Source organism: Procambarus clarkii, chromosome 8 (assembly GCF_040958095.1).
Source record: "Procambarus clarkii isolate CNS0578487 chromosome 8, FALCON_Pclarkii_2.0, whole genome shotgun sequence".
NCBI classification, from domain to species: domain Eukaryota; kingdom Metazoa; phylum Arthropoda; class Malacostraca; order Decapoda; family Cambaridae; genus Procambarus; species Procambarus clarkii.
Window position 1 is genome coordinate 30,333,002 of NC_091157.1, and position 20,454 is coordinate 30,353,455.

General features: G+C 41.8%; 1 protein-coding gene across 1 annotated transcript; it reads right to left on the minus strand.

Moving 5' to 3' along the window:
• Positions 1–14,762: 14,762 nt before the first annotated feature.
• LOC138360022 (A-kinase anchor protein 5-like) lies at positions 14,763–19,938 on the minus strand. Its single transcript, XM_069319930.1, has 2 exons — positions 18,408–19,938; positions 14,763–14,884 (listed from the first exon to the last, which is right to left on the minus strand). The coding sequence occupies exons 1-2, from the start codon at positions 19,936–19,938 to the stop codon at positions 14,763–14,765; spliced, it is 1,653 nt and encodes a 550-aa protein (XP_069176031.1).
• Positions 19,939–20,454: the final 516 nt, after the last annotated feature.

The following is a 20,454-nucleotide window of genomic DNA, read 5'->3' on the forward strand; positions in this document are numbered from 1 at the left end:
TCTTTTATATGTTCACTGTGCATGGTTGATTTGTAATATAATTTTATTGGGGGTGTTGTGGTTTCTGTTCTAGGTTCTGAATTATACCAACGGTCCAAGTGTCTTCTTATAGCAGCGTTTATTTCCGCGTTGCTATATCCGTTGTTCACCAATACCTGAGTTACTCTTTCAAACTCTCTACTCACGTTGCTCCATTCAGAGCAGTGGGTAAGCGCTCGACGAATATAAGCATTGAGAACACTGGCTTTGTATCTTTGGGGGCACTCACTTCTACCGTTCAGGCATAATCCTATGTTGGTGGGCTTGGTATATACGTTGGTGCTTAAAGAGGTTCCTGTTTTTGTTATTAGTACATCCAAGAATGGCAGACTGTTATTTTCACTATTTTCATGTGTAAATCGGAGTACTGACTCTCTCTCTAGGTGTCTTTTTAGGTCAATTAGTTCATCTGAGTCTTTTACTATTACGAATATGTCATCTACATAACGGCAGTATACAGTTGGTTTTTGTCTGCTACTGAAGACCCTATCTTCGATGGTTCCCATATAAAAATTAGCAAATAAAACTCCTAAGGGGGAGCCCATTGCTACTCCGTCTATCTGTAAATACATGTCTCCTTGTGGACTGATGAAAGGGGCTTCCTTTGTACATGCTTCGAGAAGACTTTTCAAGTGTGGCTCAGGTATGTCTAATTTGGGGGTGCTCTCGTCTCTGTATACTCTGTCCAGTATCATTCGTAATAGTAAAAGACTCAGATGAACTAATTGACCTAAAAAGACACCTAGAGAGAGATGTACACTTTCCTGTGTTTAGATAGGAGATGCCTCGTATGGGCCAATAAGCCTTCTGCAGCCCCTATGTTTATCCCTTATGTATCCCCCCATGTTTTTCACCTTCATTGTATTATCACCTGACCTAATGCGGGTATAAAATCAACAAGTATTGTAAGATTGTTTACTTGAGAATGAACCATGGAGGTTCGAAACGTCGTGCAAATTATACAAATAAGTGTAATACACTCTATAGTAAATCACTTCTTTTCTTCACCTTAAAAGTACGAAAATGAGTTTTGGAGAACTCCTATTCCAATTAAGCCCTGATGCTAAGAAAATAGTTAGAGGGATAGAAGCCCTAAACCAGAAAATAATAAATACAGAATATGCGGTCATATTCAATGAAATATATATATATATATATATATATATATATATATATATATATATATATATATATATATATATATATGCGAACAAGCCTGAATGGTCCCCAGGACATATGCAACTGAAAACTCACACCCCAGAAGTGACTCGAACCCATACTCCCAGAAGCAACGCATCTGGTATGTACAAGACGCCTTAATCCACTTGACCATCACGACCGGACATAATGAGGTGATAGCCGAGGCTATTTGAACCACCCCACCGCCGGCACTCGGATAGTTATCTTGGGCATAGCATTTTACCAAATCACCTCATTCTTTGGGGCAACACGTGAGGAACACAAATGCGAACAAGCCTGAATGGTCCCCAGGACATATGCAACTGAAAACTCACACCCCAGAAGTGACTCGAACCCATACTCCCAGAAGCAACGCATCTGGTATGTACAAGACGCCTTAATCCACTTGACCATCACGACCGGACATAATGAGGTGATAGCCGAGGCTATTTGAACCACCCCACCGCCGGCACTCGGATAGTTATCTTGGGCATAGCATTTTACCAAATCACCTCATTCTTTGGGGCAACACGTGAGGAACACAAATGCGAACAAGCCTGAATGGTCCCCAGGACATATGCAACTGAAAACTCACACCCCAGAAGTGACTCGAACCCATACTCCCAGAAGCAACGCATCTGGTATGTACAAGACGCCTTAATCCACTTGACCATCACGACCGGACATAATGAGGTGATAGCCGAGGCTATTTGAACCACCCCACCGCCGGCACTCGGATAGTTATCTTGGGCATAGCATTTTACCAAATCACCTCATTCTTTGGGGCAACACGTGAGGAACACAAATGCGAACAAGCCTGAATGGTCCCCAGGACATATGCAACTGAAAACTCACACCCCAGAAGTGACTCGAACCCATACTCCCAGAAGCAACGCATCTGGTATGTACAAGACGCCTTAATCCACTTGACCATCACGACCGGACATAATGAGGTGATAGCCGAGGCTATTTGAACCACCCCACCGCCGGCACTCGGATAGTTATCTTGGGCATAGCATTTTACCAAATCACCTCATTCTTTGGGGCAACACGTGAGGAACACAAATGCGAACAAGCCTGAATGGTCCCCAGGACATATGCAACTGAAAACTCACACCCCAGAAGTGACTCGAACCCATACTCCCAGAAGCAACGCATCTGGTATGTACAAGACGCCTTAATCCACTTGACCATCACGACCGGACATAATGAGGTGATAGCCGAGGCTATTTGAACCACCCCACCGCCGGCACTCGGATAGTTATCTTGGGCATAGCATTTTACCAAATCACCTCATTCTTTGGGGCAACACGTGAGGAACACAAATGCGAACAAGCCTGAATGGTCCCCAGGACATATGCAACTGAAAACTCACACCCCAGAAGTGACTCGAACCCATACTCCCAGAAGCAACGCATCTGGTATGTACAAGACGCCTTAATCCACTTGACCATCACGACCGGACATAATGAGGTGATAGCCGAGGCTATTTGAACCACCCCACCGCCGGCACTCGGATAGTTATCTTGGGCATAGCATTTTACCAAATCACCTCATTCTTTGGGGCAACACGTGAGGAACACAAATGCGAACAAGCCTGAATGGTCCCCAGGACATATGCAACTGAAAACTCACACCCCAGAAGTGACTCGAACCCATACTCCCAGAAGCAACGCATCTGGTATGTACAAGACGCCTTAATCCACTTGACCATCACGACCGGACATAATGAGGTGATAGCCGAGGCTATATGAACCACCCCACCGCCGGCACTCGGATAGTTATCTTGGGCATAGCATTATGTCCGGTCGTGATGGTCAAGTGGATTAAGGCGTCTTGTACATACCAGATGCGTTGCTTCTGGGAGTATGGGTTCGAGTCACTTCTGGGGTGTGAGTTTTCAGTTGCATATGTCCTGGGGACCATTCAGGCTTGTTCGCATTTGTGTTCCTCACGTGTTGCCCCAAAGAATGAGGTGATTTGGTAAAATGCTATGCCCAAGATAACTATCCGAGTGCCGGCGGTGGGGTGGTTCAAATAGCCTCGGCTATCACCTCATTATGTCCGGTCGTGATGGTCAAGTGGATTAAGGCGTCTTGTACATACCAGATGCGTTGCTTCTGGGAGTATGGGTTCGAGTCACTTCTGGGGTGTGAGTTTTCAGTTGCATATGTCCTGGGAACCATTCAGGCTTGTTCGCATTTGTGTTCCTCACGTGTTGCCCCAAAGAATGAGGTGATTTGGTAAAATGCTATGCCCAAGATAACTATCCGAGTGCCGGCGGTGGGGTGGTTCAAATAGCCTCGGCTATCACCTCATTATGTCCGGTCGTGATGGTCAAGTGGATTAAGGCGTCTTGTACATACCAGATGCGTTGCTTCTGGGAGTATGGGTTCGAGTCACTTCTGGGGTGTGAGTTTTCAGTTGCATATGTCCTGGGGACCATTCAGGCTTGTTCGCATTTGTGTTCCTCACGTGTTGCCCCAAAGAATGAGGTGATTTGGTAAAATGCTATGCCCAAGATAACTATCCGAGTGCCGGCGGTGGGGTGGTTCAAATAGCCTCGGCTATCACCTCATTATGTCCGGTCGTGATGGTCAAGTGGATTAAGGCGTCTTGTACATACCAGATGCGTTGCTTCTGGGAGTATGGGTTCGAGTCACTTCTGGGGTGTGAGTTTTCAGTTGCATATGTCCTGGGGACCATTCAGGCTTGTTCGCATTTGTGTTCCTCACGTGTTGCCCCAAAGAATGAGGTGATTTGGTAAAATGCTATGCCCAAGATAACTATCCGAGTGCCGGCGGTGGGGTGGTTCAAATAGCCTCGGCTATCACCTCATTATGTCCGGTCGTGATGGTCAAGTGGATTAAGGCGTCTTGTACATACCAGATGCGTTGCTTCTGGGAGTATGGGTTCGAGTCACTTCTGGGGTGTGAGTTTTCAGTTGCATATGTCCTGGGGACCATTCAGGCTTGTTCGCATTTGTGTTCCTCACGTGTTGCCCCAAAGAATGAGGTGATTTGGTAAAATGCTATGCCCAAGATAACTATCCGAGTGCCGGCGGTGGGGTGGTTCAAATAGCCTCGGCTATCACCTCATTATGTCCGGTCGTGATGGTCAAGTGGATTAAGGCGTCTTGTACATACCAGATGCGTTGCTTCTGGGAGTATGGGTTCGAGTCACTTCTGGGGTGTGAGTTTTCAGTTGCATATGTCCTGGGGACCATTCAGGCTTGTTCGCATTTGTGTTCCTCACGTGTTGCCCCAAAGAATGAGGTGATTTGGTAAAATGCTATGCCCAAGATAACTATCCGAGTGCCGGCGGTGGGGTGGTTCAAATAGCCTCGGCTATCACCTCATTATGTCCGGTCGTGATGGTCAAGTGGATTAAGGCGTCTTGTACATACCAGATGCGTTGCTTCTGGGAGTATGGGTTCGAGTCACTTCTGGGGTGTGAGTTTTCAGTTGCATATGTCCTGGGGACCATTCAGGCTTGTTCGCATTTGTGTTCCTCACGTGTTGCCCCAAAGAATGAGGTGATTTGGTAAAATGCTATGCCCAAGATAACTATCCGAGTGCCGGCGGTGGGGTGGTTCAAATAGCCTCGGCTATCACCTCATTATGTCCGGTCGTGATGGTCAAGTGGATTAAGGCGTCTTGTACATACCAGATGCGTTGCTTCTGGGAGTATGGGTTCGAGTCACTTCTGGGGTGTGAGTTTTCAGTTGCATATGTCCTGGGGACCATTCAGGCTTGTTCGCATTTGTGTTCCTCACGTGTTGCCCCAAAGAATGAGGTGATTTGGTAAAATGCTATGCCCAAGATAACTATCCGAGTGCCGGCGGTGGGGTGGTTCAAATAGCCTCGGCTATCACCTCATTATGTCCGGTCGTGATGGTCAAGTGGATTAAGGCGTCTTGTACATACCAGATGCGTTGCTTCTGGGAGTATGGGTTCGAGTCACTTCTGGGGTGTGAGTTTTCAGTTATATATATATATATATATATATATATATATATATATATATATATATATATATATATATATATATATATATATATATATATATATATATATATACATGGTCTACGCCTATGGATTGAATTTCACCTATTCCGTCCTGCAACTGGAAAGAGATGGAAATTCAGCCAACAGTTGTAAGTATCCATCACAATTATGTGTTATCTCATACTCGCTGTGAATAACGTTGCTTGTATAGTCATTGTGAATAGCTTGATAATAAGATTGTGTGTGTGTGTGTGTGTGTGTGTGTGAGTGTTAGAACACATAGTTATCTTTCATAGTGAGTGTTTATAGGAACGGTAAGCGTATATATATATATATATATATATATATATATACGCTTACCGTTCCTATAAACACTCACTGAAAGAAATGAAAAGATAACTATCATGAAAGATAACTATGTGTTCTAACACTCACACACACACACACACACACACACACAATCTTATTATCAAGCTATTCACAATGACTATACAAGCAACGTTATTCACAGCGAGTATGAGATAACACATAATTGTGATGGATACTTACAACTGTTGGCTGAATTTCCATCTCTTTCCAGTTGCAGGACGGAATAGGTGAAATTCAATCCATAGGCGTAGACCATGTTGCTTAGCGCAATGCTGACATTTTCAGTACGTTTACCAGTGATGAAAGGACAGTGTGGAGCTGCAGTTACATGACGACTGCGGGGGGTGTCCTCCCCCTCCACCCATCCTCCAATTAAGGCATAACAGAAACTGCATATGCAGTAATCCACGGATTTGGTGAAGTAGAATCCATCACTGGCTAAATCCTGGGGCAAAAGCCAGTCAACACACCATCCCACAAAGGTGTCTAACCTCATCTGCTCACAACGCAAACGTTCCATGCTGCGGAAAGTTTTGCTACGAAAGACATCCATGCTGGGTCGAACACTCAAAATTGTGGTAAAGGTTTGACCGTTTCCGGGCTATTTATCCTCGAAAATGGGGTGACGCATTTCGCTACATATTCATTGAGAAATCTATGTATAAGCTTAAAGGTAAACCCAATTAGTTTAAGCAGAGGTATTGGGAAAGATGAAATAGGTGGCATCGCACGGATTGAAAAAAAAAAAAAAAATCTAATCTGTTCTATCCAGTAGCGGATTAAAGTTTGCACTCGCTCTAAACACCGCTCGAGGGAGTAGTTTTTTGTTGGGGATAAATATGATATGATATATATATATATATATATATATATATATATATATATATATATATATATATATATATATATATATATATATATATATATATATATATATATATATATATATATATATATATATATATATATATATATATATATATATATATATATATATTAGTATATTTTGGTAGCAGTCTTTCCTGTAGACATATATTATTAAATATGACCGAAAAAGTAAGATTAATAATTCTAACACGAATTTTCTTAATCTTTTGTACATTACGCTTCACTGTTGGAGGTAAATCAAAAATCACTTCTCCAAAATTCATTTTTATTTCTAGTCTGACGCGACACGGGCGCGTTTCGTAAAACTTATTACATTTTCAAAGACTTCACAAATACACAACTGATTAGAACTTACGTATCTCTGATTTTATATCTACATTTGAGTGAGGTGGGAGGGGTGATGTGGCATTAACACAAGACAGAACAAGAGGGGATATTAATAGGGTATTAAAAGTATCAACACAAGACAGAACAGAAACAATGGGTATTGAATAGAAGTGTTTGTAGAAAGCCTATTGGTCCATATTTCTTGATGCTTCTATATTGGAGCGGAGTCTTGAGGTGGGTAGAATATAGTTGTGCAATAATTGGCTGTTGATTGCTGGTGTTGACTTCTTGATATGTAGTGCCTCGCAAACGTCAAGCCGCCTGCTATCGCTGTATCTATCGATGATTTCTGTGTTGTTTACTAGGATTTCTCTGGCGATGGTTTGGTTATGGGAAGAGATTATATGTTCCTTAATAGAGCCCTGTTGCTTATGCATCGTTAAACGCCTAGAAAGAGATGTTGTTGTCTTGCCTATATACTAGGTTTTTTGGAGCTTACAGTCCCCAAGTGGGCATTTGAAGGCATAGACGACGTTAGTCTCTTTTAAAGCGTTCTGTTTTGTGTCTGGAGAGTTTCTCATGAGTAGGCTGGCCGTTTTTCTGGTTTTATAGTATATCGTCAGTTGTATCCTCTGATTTTTGTCTGTAGGGGTAACGTTTCTATTAACAATATCTTTCAGGACCCTTTCCTCCGTTTTATGAGCTGTGGAAAAGAAGTTCCTGTAAAATAGTCTAATAGGGGGTATAGGTGTTGTGTTAGTTGTCTCTTCAGAGGTTGCATGGCTTTTCACTTTCCTTCTTATGATGTCTTCGATGAAACCATTGGAGAAGCCGTTATTGACTAGGACCTGCCTTACCCTACAGAGTTCTTCGTCGACTTGCTTGCTTCGTCGACAGAGTTCTTCGTCGACATTCTGAGCTTGTAGACTTCGTCGACAGCTCAGAATGGAAGCAAGTCGACGAAGAACTCTGTAGGGTAAGGCAGGTCCTAGTCAATAACGGCTTCTCCAATGGTTTCATCGAAGACATCATAAGAAGGAAAGTGAAAAGCCATGCAACCTCTGAAGAGACAACTAACACAACACCTATACCCCCTATTAGACTATTTTACAGGAACTTCTTTTCCACAGCTCATAAAACGGAGGAAAGGGTCCTGAAAGATATTGTTAATAGAAACGTTATCCCTACAGACAAAAATCAGAGGATACAACTGACGATATACTATAAAACCAGAAAAACGGCCAGCCTACTCATGAGAAACTCTCCAGACACAAAACAGAACGCTTTAAAAGAGACTAACGTCGTCTATGACTTCAAATGCCCACTTGGGGACTGTAAGCTCCAAAAAACCCAGTATATAGGCAAGACAACAACATCTCTTTCTAGGCGTTTAACGATGCATAAGCAACAGGGCTCCATTAAGGAACATATAATCTCTTCCCATAACCAAACCATCGCCAGAGAAATCCTAGTAAACAACACAGAAATCATCGATAGATACAGCGATAGCAGGCGGCGTGACGTTTGCGAGGCACTACATATCAAGAAGTCAACACCAGCAATCAACAACCAATTATTGCACAACTATATTCTACCCACCTCAAGACTCCGCTCCAATATAGAAGCATCAAGAAATATGGACCAATAAGCTTTCTACAAACACTTCTATTCAATACCCATTGTTTGTGTTCTGTCTTGTGTTGATACTTTTAATATCCCCTCTTGTTCTGTCTTGTGTTAATGCCACATTACCCCTCCCACCTCACTCAAATGTAGATATAAAATCAGAGATACGTAAGTTCTAATCAGTTGTGTATTTGTGAAGTCTTTGAAAATGTAATAAGTTTTACGAAACGCGCCCGTGTCGCGTCAGACTAGAAATAAAAATGAATTTTGGAGAAGTGATTTTTGATTTACCTCCAACAGTGAAGCGTAATGTACGAAAGATTGAGAAAATTCGTGTTAGAATTATTAATCTTACTTTTTCGGTCATATTTAATAATATATATATATATATTATATATATACATTCCAATTGGCCTTTCCTAAATTCCACCGAGGCCGGCTATATAGATGTCACGTCTGTGACGGGAAAGCACATGCCTTTTTGGAAATGATGTTTTTCATCATTTCATCATTTTCATCATTTATATATATATATATATATATATATATATATATATATATATATATATATATATATATATATATATATATATATATATATATATATATATATATATTGTTGGATATTGTCTTCTGTGACGGTGGTGTTATGTTCGAGTCTCGACCTTACTCTCACGGTGTGTAGAGTAATCACCTCCATGATTTGGGTGATCATTGTAAGTTGATCTATTCTTATGCGAATCGCCTGAAGAATTCACAATCTTCTTACATCCATGGTTTTGTCTATTATGCAGATATTCTTGTTCAGCATTTCTCTTGTTAGAGTGATGACATGAGCCTGTCTCATGCGATTCCTGGGGGGCGGGGGATTGAAGATTATGTGACAATCACCTCCACAGCTTGGTTGGTGTCATACCTATGTACTTAGATTGAAGGTTGCATCCTTTGCGGGGTAAGTGTACATGTATACATCGCGTGACTGCTGTAGAGGGTTCTCCTTCGGAACTGTTTTGATAAGGAGATTGGAAGTCTTCTTGCTTTGTAGAATATTATCAGATCTATGTTTGGTTGGGAGTAGTGCATATATATATATATATATATATATATATATATATATATATATATATATATATATATGCTCCGCCTTAGATTAATTTCTATAGTGAAGGGATATACCAAGCTCTCCACAACTTAGAAAAAAATCATAGCTTGGTGCAAAGTTAATATAAAACCTCATTGTTGAGAATATAGTATTACACAGATCTTACTGCTAGAATGGACTATAATCCACGTTTATTAAATAATAATAAATAAATAATATAAAATATGAAACTATGGAGTATGGTTAATCATTAATTGGAAACTATCCCGGGAGCATGCGCGCACGCGCGCCACACACACGACAAGAATAAAAGGGGGTGGGTAGATCACACTAATTCATTACTGCCCGCTCATCGCTCCCCTGTGTTTCATCTGTAGCGCGTTTGGGAAAAAAAAAATGAACTCGGTAGAAATTCATCACGGATACATGACGGATGAGGAGTTTAACAATCGAGAGTGCTGCATTGTCTACTCTGTAAATTGTATATCATGCTCCCCCTACGGCATGTCCCAGGACATTGCTGATAAATATTCTCATGCCACCGCTTACGTCAGAACGCAATTGTATAATCTAAAGAGATGCATCAGAGAAGACCGCCCAACACCTGGATCCATTCACATCAGCAGAGACAGTCAAGGACCAAGCTTAGTAGCCTTGGCAACGCAGTATGGATTAGGGAAGCCTATTGAGAGGAATGATATTGCTCAAGCCATTGCCGGTAAATCAAAAGATTACTCTATGGTTAAAGGGTTGCGTGCTGACACGAAAGAAAACCGCTTGTTGTACTTGACGAAATCATTAGAAGAACTCTTATTGTATATTGAAGATACCGAGGAGATCACGAAAGTTATTCTTCCCTGGGGTGTGGGTATGACAGGTCGGTGTGAAGATGCAGAGTGGGAAAGTACTCACCTCCCCATTATTCAAAATATGCAGGGGAGATTAAACCCTTATAACGTCAAAGTGATTTTAGTCCGCCCCATTGAAACAGGAACGAAACAAAACAGGAAACCCAGTAACCTTCGCACGACCGTATAAAGGAGCGGCTGCTCTCCCTTCTCCGACTCACTTCCTCTACTCTACTCATCAGATAAGATGTTGACGACTGTAGCTGGCAGCCTTTCATCTTTTTCGGAGTACTCTTACTCCGACTGCATCATCTATGATATGGACGCCTGTAGTGTGATGACGAGTGGGGTGGTTGAAGAATTATGGACTCGTTTTCCCTATGCTCGCATTCATCGGAGCAAACTACCCTACAAAAATCGTGCAGAGAGAAGAGACCGAGCCCTGCCTGGAGAGATTGTCTATGGTGAACCCCCTCAATTCAACAATCGAATTGGTGATGACCCGCATCTACCTCATCTCATCGGATTAATAACACATCACGCCGGAGGGAAATCATCTAAACCCCTGAACATGACGATGAAGGAAATCGAGACGTTATATGCTGTCGACCCGCACTACTACAGAGGCTTACAGTTGGATACAGAAGAAATGCGTCGCTATTGGTTTACAAAATCTCTGCGTAAGGCCTTTGCAATCATCTTAACAAGAGAAGAAGAATATAAAATTAACCGCATAATTTTCCCTTTTGGACTTGGGATGGGCTGTGGTCAGTACTGGAAGAGCTACAATCAAGAAGTGTGGAGACAGAAATATCTACATATAATGATGAAGTTGGAGCGGTATTACCATTGTCGTGGGTTGAAATTTGTGATGGTTGACTCTGCAAGCAATGCTATCCCTGTACCATTGCCTACACACGGTGTGCTTACACATAAGTTAAGTGAAGGAGTTGCCTCTGCTTATCATCGGATGAAGAACAACAACTTAAACGCAGATGTGGATGAAGTTGGAGGTGAAACTACAAAATCCCATTGCAAAGCCGTGCCTATAATAGATCTCACGGGAGATATCGAACTGATCGATTTAACAGTTGACTAGAAATATATATATATATATATATATATATATATATATATATATATATATATATATATATATATATATATATATATATATATATATATATATATATATATATATATATATATATATATATATATATATATATATATATATATATAAACTATTGACTTTATTTATTTACTATTGTTACCATTTTCCATGCTTGCAATTAATAATAATAATAAAAAATAATATTATACTCTGTGTTTATCTTCCCGCTTTAACAAACAGTTGAGTGTGTTTATAGATGTGATAGAGGAATGAAAAAGAGTAACTGGTAACTCTATACTGTATATAATTCTTACATCCGCAAACTTGCGTTTAATAACTGTCAAGATGTGTTCAAGGTACATGCTTCATAAGCTAAGCAGTCTTAAAGAGTGTAAAGTAGAAGGTGATTATCTGGCAACGAATGAGATCCATCCTGGTGACTGTATAGTGTATGATATTCCTTCAATTCACACCCATTCAGTAGGAATGTCTTGCGAGATCTGGGAAATGTATCCTTATACACGACTACAGCGAGCGATCCAACCATTAAGTAACTATGTGGTGGTGGCTGATCGCGTTAAAGTGGGAGGAGCTGTCTTTTCTCCTTCCCCCTCACCAGAAAGTCTACCACATGTTATAGCTATTGTGACCAGATATAGCGCAGGACCACCAATAGAAAATAACGCTGTTAACCAAAAAATTCTATTAGAGCAGTGTGGGGAGGATATAGAATGTATAATGGAGGGACTCCGCAACGATACTAAGATCAAGAGACGATGGAGCTTTAAACTATGCATTAATCAAATTTTAAGCATGACTAAGCGACATAATTCAATCAAGCGCGTTAAAATTCCTTATGGCTTGGGAATGATTGACAGTGATGACTTGAATCCTGATGAAAAGCTTGAATGGGAGGTCCACTACTACACAGCTCTGGCTCACTTAGCCATGGTGTTAAAGAAACATGGAAAACAACTCATAATAGTTGAAAAACAAAAAAACTTTTTGAAACTCCGCTGCATTAGGCTGAGTGATATGGCTCTGTCTGTCTGATAGTTATTATGTTTTGTTTTACCAAGATAAATATGTAAGTGTCTACCAGTCATTGAATAAACGTAATAAGAGAAAGATTAACTTTTTTCACCTATGTCTGTCTGTCTGTCTGTCTGTCGGTCTGACAGTTATTATGTTTTGTTTTTACCAAGATAAATACGTAAGTGTCTACCAGTCATTGAATAAAACGTAATAAGAGAAAGATTAACTTTTTCACCTATGTCTGTCTGTCTGTCTGTCTGTCTGACTGACAGTTATTATGTTTTGTATTACCAAGATAAATATGTAAGTGTCTACCAGTCATTGAATAAAACGTAATAAGAGAAAGATTAACTTTTTTTCACCTATTATGGTAACACGAGTCTCTGTTTTTTTCTGTTGGATCGAACGATACTAACGGTTGATGATGATGATGAGTGAAAACTCGCGCTATGGATGAAGGTTTGGATACGTTGTGGATGAGAATGGTGTGGTGTTTACTCTGATAAACAGTTAGGCTGTAGAGGGACTTGAGCGGATATAATTATGTTCGATGATCTAAGACTGAGGAAAATGGAGCTTGGTTAATGTCGGATTAATTTTACTACGTTAGAAATAAGGTGATCTTAAATCTCAGGGTGATTTAGTTGGAAAATAAAGAACTTGTACAAAAATGAACTAAGCTGTGGGGGACAAGAGTTGAAACTTGATAACTGAACCGGTTTTATTTACTATGACTGAAAATGTAGTTGGTGTTCAAATCTCAGGGGAATTGGACTGATAGTAATAAATTTACAGGAGTGAACTTGGACAGAGGACAAGAGCTAGAGTTTTATAATTGTTTACATCATATTTACTATGAAATACAGATGGTGAAAAAATTTCAGGGGAATTGATAGGATATTTACAAAGATACGAGAGAGAGAACTAAGGTGGGGACGAGAGCTGGAGCTCGTTAACTGTTTTGATCTTATTTATGCTGTCTGAAATACAGAGGGTAAAAATTACAGTGAAATTGATGTGTTATTTACAAATATACGAGAGAGAACTAAGTTGGGGGACGAGAGCTGGAGCTCAGTAACTGACTTGATCTTATTTACTAACTTTGAAGTATGTCCGCTTTAAATTTCGGGGAAAATTGATCTGTTACTAACGATCGTTGTACAAATGAACTAAGCTGGGGACAAGAGCTAGAGTTTGATAATTGTTTGGATTTACTAAACTATGTCTGAAATACAGAGGGTAGAAATTTCGGAGAATTTGAATAGGTATTAACGAAGATGTGTGAGGGAACTAAGGTGGAGGACAAGAGCTGGAGCTCGGTAACTAAATTACTGTATTGAACTACGTTTGAAAATATGATTATTTTTTAAATTTTAGAGGGATTGGACTGTTAGTATTCATTATATGACAGGGGTCTAAGGCGGGGATAGGAGCTGGAGATCGATACCAAATTATTGTATTTTAATACGTTTGAAATAGCTGTGTTTTAATTCTCGAAGAAAATCATTGGATACTAGAGAAGATGTATTAGTAAAACTAGTCCCTGACTTTGTTTATACATGTAAAACTGAATAGTTTAATGAAAAGGAACTATGAATGAACAATATGAAGGAGAGAGAGACAGAGAGACAGAGAGAGATAGAGAGAGATAGAGACAGAGACAGAGAGAGACAGAGAGACAGAAAGACAGAGAGAGAGAGAGAGAGAGAGAGAGAGAGAGAGAGAGAGAGAGAGAGAGAGAGAGAGAGAGAGAGAGAGAGAGAGAGAGAGAGAGAGAGAGAGAGAGAGAGAGAGAGAGAGAGAGAGAGAGAGAGATAGAGACAGAAAGACACAGAGAGAGAGAGACAGAGAGAGAGAGAGAGAGAGAGAGAGAGAGAGAGAGAGAGAGAGAGAGAGAGAGAGAGAGAGAGAGAGAGAGAGAGAGAGAGAGAGAGAGAGAGAGATAGAGACAGAAAGACACAGAGAGAGAGAGACAGAGAGAGAGAGAGAGAGAGAGAGAGAGAGAGAGAGAGAGAGAGAGAGAGAGAGAGAGAGAGAGAGAGAGAGAGAGAGAGAGAGAGAGAGAGAGAGAGAGAGAGACAGAGAGACATAGAGAGAGACAGAGACAGAGACAGAGAGAGCGATAGAGAGAGTCGCGGACCGTAGCGAAACGCATTGGTAATGGATGCCCCCAACCACTTCCGGGGTGTCTGAGGAGAAATAACCATGCTACTTGGAAAGTCACTCAGTCAGCCTCCAACCTCCGACCTGTACGCATACCCATCCGCGGACATTGAAAAACGCTTAAGGGTAATGGTACACAGTCCTCCTGCCGGAGTCTTCTCTCCCATCCTCGCACACTTAGCACTTCCTGTAGGGGAGTTAAATGGTTTGTCTAACCGCATAATGACCCACTGCAGTCTCACAACGAGGCTGGCTTCACTCTTTCATGACCCGAACACACAGAAAAAAGATAGGGGCCAGTCACGTGTCTTTTCCATGCATTTCTTACAACCCCACTTAAGGGCTTCCTGTAGGGGAGTTAATGGGTTTGTCTAACCGCATAATGACCCAGAGCACTCTCACGACGACGAGGGGAAGCTCCAACTCACCATTCCCTCCATCCATCCATCCCTTACCCCTCCCATACCTCAAACAACATAACAGATGGTCATGACGCTCCTCCAATCTACACTCAATCTCTACTTACTCACAATCATCAAATTATTATCCACACACAGGATTAAGTCTACGCTAAACACACATACATATTCATTTACTCATTCCTCTTATTCCACTCTTATCCTTGTATTTTTCTTACTCTACCACATAGTCTCACACAACTCCCATCTTTCCTGACCACATACCTGATCCCCCGAGGACTAGATCCGCGCGCGCGCTCCAATTACCTCCGACAGGCGCCAAACTTCCGGGAAATTCCCCAAAACCCTTGAGGACTACACCCCCGCGCGCCACCTGGCCAGGTGGCACTCACCTGAGTGCCACCTGGCAGGTGGCGCGCGCGGATCTAGTCCTCATCTTCCCTACTGGCCTATTGGCCCATACGAGGCAGCTCCTATCTATAACCACCCAGTCCCACTCATATACATGTCCAACCCGCGCTTGAAACAATCGAGGGACCCCATCTCTACCACGTTACGCTGCAATTGGTTCCACAAATCAACAACCCTGTTACTGAACCAGTATTTACCCAAGTCTTTCCTAAATCTAAACTTATCCAATTTATACCCATTGTTTCGTGTTCTGTCTTGCGTTGATACTTTTAATACCCTATTAATATCCCCCTTTGTTATATCCATTCATCCACTTGTAAACCTCTATCATGTCACCCCTAACTCTTTGCCTTTCCAGTGAATGCAACTTAAGTTTTGTTAATCTTTCTTCATATGAAAGATTTCTAATTTGGGGAATTAACTTAGTCATCCTACGCTGGACACGTTCAAGTGAATTTATATCCATTCTATAATATGGCGACCAAAACTGAAATGCATAATCTAAATGGGGCCTAACTAGAGCAAGATATAGCTTGAGAACCACACCAGGTGTCTTGTTACTAACGCTTCGATTAATAAATCCCAGTGTCCTATTCGCCTTATTACGAATATTCATGCATTGATCCTTTTGTTTTAAATTCTTACTAATCATAAAGCAAAGCATCTATGGGATGAAATATCTAGAGCATCTAGATCTAGCAGTATTTATGTCATAGGTGACTTTAATTTTAGTGGAATAAACTGGGTGAACAAAACAGGGAATAGTGAAGCAGAAGATTTTCTAGAATTAATTGACGATTGCTTTCTTACGCAACACATTAAGGAACCAACACGGGAAAATATTTTAGATTTAGTGTTAACTAACAGGGAAACACAAATTAATGACATCGAAATAGGGAGTGAGCTAGGGAACAGTGATCACAAAGAAATCAGATTTAGCATTGAATGGAATAGACCTGTAGGAGAAAATTCTGTTAAAGTGCCAGATTTTCGAAAAGCTGATTTTAATAGCCTAAGAATTTTTTTGGGTCAAATAGATTGGAAAGTCTTGGTTATGGGGTGTGGGCCGGTCTTAGAGCGAGACATGAACCCAGCGACAGGTGACGTAAAAGGGGATTTCGATGTGCATTTAATATATAACTTATTTAAGAATATTCTAAACAAAGCACAAGAACATAGTATACCATACAAATTGAATAGATCGAATACTAACGACCCAAAGTGGATAACAAAGAATTTGAAGAACCTTATAGGTAAAAAGAGAACTTGGTACAAAAGGATTAAGAATGGGGAAGTCAGTTTAGAACAGGAATTCATACAACTGGTTAGAAATGTTAAAAAAGAAATTAGGAAAGCAAAAAGAATTCCTGTTTTGTTCATCCACTTTATTCCACTAAAATTAAAGTCAACCATGACATAAATACTGTTAGATCTAGATGCTCTAGATATTTCATTCCATATATGCTTTGCTTCCATTCTGTCTAAATTTGGTGGCCTATATATAACTCCTATTGTAATATTATTTGCTTTTTCGTTTAATTCTATCCAAACAGTTTCTGTGTGTTGCTCAGTTTTGATTTCCTCTTTGAGACTACATTTCAAATTGTCCCTAACATATATGGCTACTCCCCCTCCTCGTCTAATATATCTATCTGTGTGAAATAGTTTAAATCCATTTATCTGATATTCACCTAATAGTTCTCTATTTTCTACTTTCATCCACGTTTCGGTAAGTGCAATATTATCTATTTTTTCTGTGCAGACAAGAGCATTTAATTCGTTAATTTTATTTCTTAGACTTCTACTGTTTGTGTAATATTCCCTAAGTGAATTGTTATTTTGAGGCCCTTCAATTTCCTGATCATTTTGCCAATTCCTTTCTCCCACGAACACATACTTTTATTACCTTCTTCCTCCAAATCAGTTCCCAAACCACTATCTACTAACAGATTAAACCGAAACAAACACCTCTAACCACTGGTTCCAACGAGTTCGCAACAGCAACAACCCCAGCCCACGATAGATGCACCCCATCACCAGCATACATTTCATTTCTTCCATTGAAGTGTTCCCAGTTGTCTATGAAAGATATTGCATTTGATTTGCAATATCTTTCCAGCCGGCATTGACACCAAGTGCCCTCGACATCCATTTATTTCCCACTCCCTTTCTTGGAAGAATGCCACATATGATCGGGATTCCTCCCTTGCTCCTAACTAATTCAATGGTTGTCTTGAATCTCTGTATTAGTTTCTTGTGGGTCAATAGTAGCTGCCTCGTGTAGGTCAAGAAAAGCTGCCTCGTTTGAGTCAATAGTAGCTGCCCCGTGTGGGTCAATAGTCACTACCTCTTGTGGGTCAATAGTAGCTGCCTTGTGTGGGTCAATAGTAGCTGCCTCTTGTGGGTCAATAGTAGCTGCCTCTTGTGGGTCAATAGTAGCTGCCTCGTGTGGGTCAATAGTAGCTGCCTCATGTGGGTCAATAGTAGCTGCTTCATGTGGGTCAATAGTAGTTGTCTCACGTGGGTCTATAGTAGCTGCTTCATGTAGGTCAATAATAGCTGCCTCATATGGGTCAATAGTTGCTGCCTTGTGGGGGTCAATAGTTGCTGCCTCGTGTGGGTCAATATCTGCTGCCTCGTGTTGGTCAATAGTAGCTGCCTCATGTGGTTCAATAGTAGCTGCCTCGTGTGGGTCAATAGTAGCTGCCTCGTGTGGGTCAATAGTAGCTGCTTCGAGTGGGTCAATAGTAGCTGCCTCGTGTCGATCAATAGCAGCTGCCTCGTGTGGATCAATAGTAGCTGCCTCGTGTCGATCAATAGCAGCTGCCTTGAGTGAATCAATAGTAGCTGCCTCGTGTGGGTCAATAATTCTTGCCTCACGAAAGCCAGTAGTAGCTGTCTCGTGTGGGTCAATAGTAGCTCCCTCGTGTGGGTCAATAGTAGCTGCCTCGTGTGGGTCAAGAGAAGCTGCCTCGTGTGGGTCAATAGTAGCTGCCTCGTATGGGTCAATAGTAGCTGCCTCGTGTGGGTCAAGAGAAGCTGCCTCATGTAGGTCAATAGTGGCTGCCGCGTTTGGGTCAATAGTTGATACCTCGCATGGGTCAATAGTAGCTGCCTCGTGTGGGTCAATAGTAGCTGGCTCGTGTGGGTCAGGAGAAGCTGCCTCGTGTGGGTCAATAGTAGCTGCCTCGTGTGGGTCAAGAGAAGCTGCCTGGTGTGGGTCAATAGTGGCTGACTCGTGTGGGTCAATAGTAGCTGCCTCGTGTCGATCAATAGCAGCTGCCTCGTGTGGATCAATAGTAGCTGCCTCGTGTCGATCAATAGCAGCTGCCTTGAGTGAATCAATAGTAGCTGCCTCGTGTGGGTCAATAATTCTTGCCTCACGAAAGCCAGTAGTAGCTGTCTCGTGTGGGTCAATAGTAGCTCCCTCGTGTGGGTCAATAGTAGCTGCCTCGTGTGGGTCAAGAGAAGCTGCCTCGTGTGGGTCAATAGTAGCTGCCTCGTATGGGTCAATAGTAGCTGCCTCGTGTGGGTCAAGAGAAGCTGCCTCATGTAGGTCAATAGTGGCTGCCGCGTTTGGGTCAATAGTTGATACCTCGCATGGGTCAATAGTAGCTGCCTCGTGTGGGTCAATAGTAGCTGGCTCGTGTGGGTCAGGAGAAGCTGCCTCGTGTGGGTCAATAGTAGCTGCCTCGTGTGGGTCAAGAGAAGCTGCCTGGTGTGGGTCAATAGTGGCTGACTCGTGTGGGTCAATAGTAGCTGCCTCGTGTCGATCAATAGCAGCTGCCTCGTGTGGATCAATAGTAGCTGCCTCGTGTCGATCAATAGCAGCTGCCTTGAGTGAATCAATAGTAGCTGCCTCGTGTGGGTCAATAATTCTTGCCTCACGAAAGCCAGTAGTAGCTGTCTCGTGTGGGTCAATAGTAGCTCCCTCGTGTGGGTCAATAGTAGCTGCCTCGTGTGGGTCAAGAGAAGCTGCCTCGTGTGGGTCAATAGTAGCTGCCTCGTATGGGTCAATAGTAGCTGCCTCGTGTGGGTCAAGAGAAGCTGCCTCATGTAGGTCAATAGTGGCTGCCGCGTTTGGGTCAATAGTTGATACCTCGCATGGGTCAATAGTAGCTGCCTCGTGTGGGTCAATAGTAGCTGGCTCGTGTGGGTCAGGAGAAGCTGCCTCGTGTGGGTCAATAGTAGCTGCCTCGTGTGGGTCAAGAGAAGCTGCCTGGTGTGGGTCAATAGTGGCTGACTCGTGTGGGTCAATAGTAGCTGCCTCGTGTGGGTCAATAGAAGCTGCCTCGTGTGGGTCAATAGTAGCTGCCTCTTGTGGGTCAATAGTAGATGCCTCGTGTGGATCAATAGTAGCTGCCTCGTGTCGTAAGAAGAACATAAGAACAAAGGCAACTGCAGAAGGCATATTGGCCCGTACGAGGCAGCTCCTATCTATAACCACCCAATCCCACTCATATACTTGTCCAACCCATGCTTGAAACAATCGAGGGGACTCCACCTCCACAACGTTACGTGGCAATTGGTTCCACAAATCAACAACCCTGTTACTGAACCAGTATTTACCCAAGTCTTTCCTAAATCTAAACTTATCCAATTTATACCCATTGTTTCGTGTTCTGTCTTGTGTTGATATTTTAATACCCTATTAATATCCCCCCTGTTATGTCCATTCATCCACTTGTAAACCTCTATCATGTCACCCCCTAACTCTTTGCCTTTCCAGTGAATGAAAACTTAAGCTTTGTTAATCTTTCTTCATATGAAAGATTTCTAATTTGGGGAATTAACTTAGTCATCCTACGCTGGATACGTTCAAGTTAATTTATATCCATTCTATAATATGGCGACCAAAACTGAAATGCATAATCTGAATGGGGCCTAACTAGAGCAAGATATAGCTTGAGAACCACACCAGGTGTCT

Bases quoted from the DNA above. Each gene is read 5' to 3' on its own strand.
- LOC138360022 (XM_069319930.1), bottom strand. From the start codon at position 19,938: ATGCCTTCTGCAGTTGCCTTTGTTCTTATGTTCTTCTTACGACACGAG. The intron at 14,885-18,407 runs GTGAGGCAAGAA...ACTCCCCTACAG, and splicing joins GACAGCTACTACTGGCTTTC to GAAGTGCTAAGTGTGCGAGG.